Genomic DNA, 3145 nt, shown 5'->3' on the forward strand with positions numbered 1-3145 from the left:
AGTGGTAGAGCGCTAACCTTGAGCTGAAGAGCTGAGGGACAGTGCCCAGGCTCAGAGTTCAGGCCCACGACCGGACCCAAAAAAAAACCCAAAAAACAAAAAAACTTGCCTATCTGAGCTGGCTTTGAACCATGATTCTCAAGTCAAGAATTTCAAAATAAGGGCTAACGGTATAGCTCAGTGGTAGAGCATTTGTCTAGCATATATTTCAACCCCGGGTTCAATCCTCATAACCAAAACAAACAAAAAATTTTTTTTCTGGGCACTAGTGGCTCACACCTGTAATCCTAGCTACTCAAGAGGCTAAGATCTGAGGATTGTGGTTCAAAGCCAGCCTGGGCCAGAAAGTCCAGTGAGGCTCTTATCTCCAATAAACCACCATAAAACCAGAAGTGGCCGTGTGGTTCAAGTGGTAGAGCGCTAGCCTTGAGCTGAAGAGCTAAAGAGCTGAGGGACAGTGCATAGGCCCAGAGATCAAGCCAAAAAAAAAAAAAAATCATTCTGGTTTGGGTCCAAGTATTTAGTTATCAGAGCTGCTTCTGCGCTAGGCTTAATGACCCAGAAGCAGAAAAAAGTGAACAGGAAGGCAAGAACAAGGAAGTCTGGGCCTAGGTTGCAGTGGTCCTCACCTCAAGATGTCCACTGTGCACTGCATGGTGCAGCGCACTGCGCCCACTCCTGTCGGCCACATTGAGGCTGCTCAACAAGGGTGCCAGAGCCTCAGCACACTTGGTAGCCCGGTTGGCAGCAGCCACATGCAGTGGTGTCTGCCACAGCTTGTCCCGGGCATTCACATCAGCTGAATGAGCCAGCAGCAGCCCCAGCACCTTCTGTGGATGGGCAGGGACAAGAGAGAAGACAGAGGAGAAACAGGAGGTAAAACAAGAAGAGGCAGGAGGAGGAATGGGTCATAATGTCAAATATGGCCCCAACCTCCTGGTACAATCTCTACATTTTCCTAACATACCTAGCCTTTCCATACCTACTTCTCATCTTCTGGATCACCTTAGACCTTAAAACCTTTATTTTCTTGAGGAAAACAGACACCTCGTCCTCTTCCTCAAGCCAACAGGTATCACTCTCTAACCCTTAAAATATCTATACTCACAAATACATCCACCCCAAGTAGCTCCACAAATCCCAATCCTACTTTCAAGAAAAAAGAAATATTCCTGCTAAGTTAACAGCCCAAGTTATCTTCCTTAGCCTGCCCACAGGCACCAAAACCATTTCCATTAGCCCCATAAGCAAATACATACAAGTTCCTCTCCAAAACTCAGACTAAAATGTCCTTCCTAACCATTCCTTTTGGTCTCTACCCCGCCCCCTGGTAGCTGGAGTCAAAGAAGTGATCGACTAGAAGAGGAAGTCACATCTTCCCTCTCTGTGGTTGCTGACACTAGGATACAAGACCCCACTGATGAGATATGTTCAGCTCTTGTGCAGTCAATCTTCATGGTGCATGATAGGTCAGGATGCAACAGATCGCTACTCCTATTCCTCATCATAAGGAAAGAAATCTCAGTGCCCAGAGGGGTATCAGACTCAAGGTGGCCCCCCAGGGAGGGATGAGTCACTCAGGCCTGGCAGCAGAGCCCCCGCAGTCTGCCAGCCCAGTGTTAAGCTCTCCCTGACGTCACATCAGCTGGCAGCATTCAGCCCCCCATACCAGCCAGTTCTAGGGATAGGAGGGAGGAGCCTAGGTCTGGTCTCCACCCTATCTGGAGTAGAACAGTCTGTAGGGCAGAGAATCGAGTTTTTCTAACCCCTAAGTCCCACTTTCATCAACTCCTCCTTTATGGAAGGGTGAAAGGAAGTGGAAGGTTCATACCTCATTTCGAGAGGCAGCAGCACGATGAAGAGGGGTCAGCCACAGTGTGTCCTTAGCATTTACATTAGCACCTGTGGGGATATACAATCCTATTTTGATGGGAGGTGAAGAGGAGGAAGGAAGGAAACTAGTAATCAGGTAGGACCTGAATGTGCATGGAGTAGAACCCCTTTGCCTGGTCCAAACACCAGAATTCCCTTGGAAATGAACAAGGAGCGCTCTCCTCTCTGCTCCTCTCTAGGTGCCACACCTTCCTGATCCCCACTTTCACCTGACATCAGTAGCAACTGGAGGATGGGGACATCGCCTACGTAGGCAGCAGCATGCAATGGGGTTCGTCTCTCTTGGTCCTGGAAATACAGAAGAAAAGGGGAGCAGTTGTGGGGAGAAATTATCCCGAGTCTCAGCTCAAGTCTGAGAGCTCCTGGTTCTGCCTCACAATCTTTTCCCATAGATTCTGCAGCGTCCTAAATCCCAGTGTTGAGAAGGAAAGACCAGCACCTTGGAGGGTGGAGTCGGGGCCACCGGCCACCTTCTCCTTCTTCCAGGAGGGGTGGGGGCGCTGCAGACCCCGATGGTTCGGTAGAGAACACTGTTTCTGAGCATCCCCAGCCCCGCCACTCAGTGCTCCAAGCCTGACCAGCGCCAAACGCTGAGCAGGCTCCCACCGAGGTAAGGAAGAGCAGAGTCTCCCGTGCCATCGGAGCACGGGAGACCCGGAGCCGCCCCACTGGTGGGGAGGGGTCCCGAATCCCGGAGCCCGGATTCTGGGCTCGCCATCCTCCTCCCAGCTCCCAACTCACCAGCACATTGATGTTCTCCTTCTGCGAGAGGAGGGAACGCACTTCCTCCACATCTCGGCTAAAGATGGCCTGGACCAGGGGCGGCTGCAGGGAGAACCGGCAATCAGCGAGCGGGCCGGAGCCACAGCCGCACCAGGGGTGGGGGGTGGGGGAAGCACCCAGGTTAAAGGGGGGCGTCGCTGGAGGGGCTCCGCTTTGGGGGTTCCAGGCTGCAGCGGATTCCCGCGGCGCCTCCGCCGGACGCCAGGCGCCCCCCCCTCCCCGCTCCCCGCCACCAAGGACAACCCGATCCGCTGAGGGGAGCGCGGCGTGGGGCGGGGCGGGAGCCCCGGGCTCGGGCCCAACCTAGGCCTCACATCCCCGAGCTCGCGTGGCGGTGGCGCCGGGCCGTGGAAAGAGGAAGCCGGGAAGGGCAGGAGGGCTGACCTGGTCCGTGATGCTGAGGATCCCCATGGCCCGGCCCGGGCTCCGTCCGCATCGAGCTCGCGGCGGCGGCGGCGGCGGCTCCACC

The 3145-nt window shown here is 54.4% G+C and overlaps 1 protein-coding gene across 1 annotated transcript in view; it reads right to left on the reverse strand.

The window, feature by feature from the left end:
- Positions 1–3139, reverse strand: part of Ankrd52 (ankyrin repeat domain 52) — a 16670-nt gene extending 13531 nt beyond the window's left edge. Inside the window, exons 1-5 of the mRNA XM_013022496.1 lie at positions 3061–3139; positions 2635–2718; positions 2103–2181; positions 1832–1902; positions 630–830 (exon numbers count right to left, since the gene is read on the reverse strand). Of these exons, the coding sequence (XP_012877950.1) occupies positions 630–830; positions 1832–1902; positions 2103–2181; positions 2635–2718; positions 3061–3087 (462 nt within the window). The 5' untranslated portion in view covers positions 3088–3139. The remainder of the gene's footprint in view (positions 1–629; positions 831–1831; positions 1903–2102; positions 2182–2634; positions 2719–3060) is intronic.
- Positions 3140–3145: the final 6 nt, after the last annotated feature.

The sequence above is a fragment of the Dipodomys ordii genome, unplaced genomic scaffold (assembly GCF_000151885.1).
Source record: "Dipodomys ordii isolate 6190 unplaced genomic scaffold, Dord_2.0 Scaffold3, whole genome shotgun sequence".
Lineage (NCBI taxonomy): Eukaryota > Metazoa > Chordata > Mammalia > Rodentia > Heteromyidae > Dipodomys > Dipodomys ordii.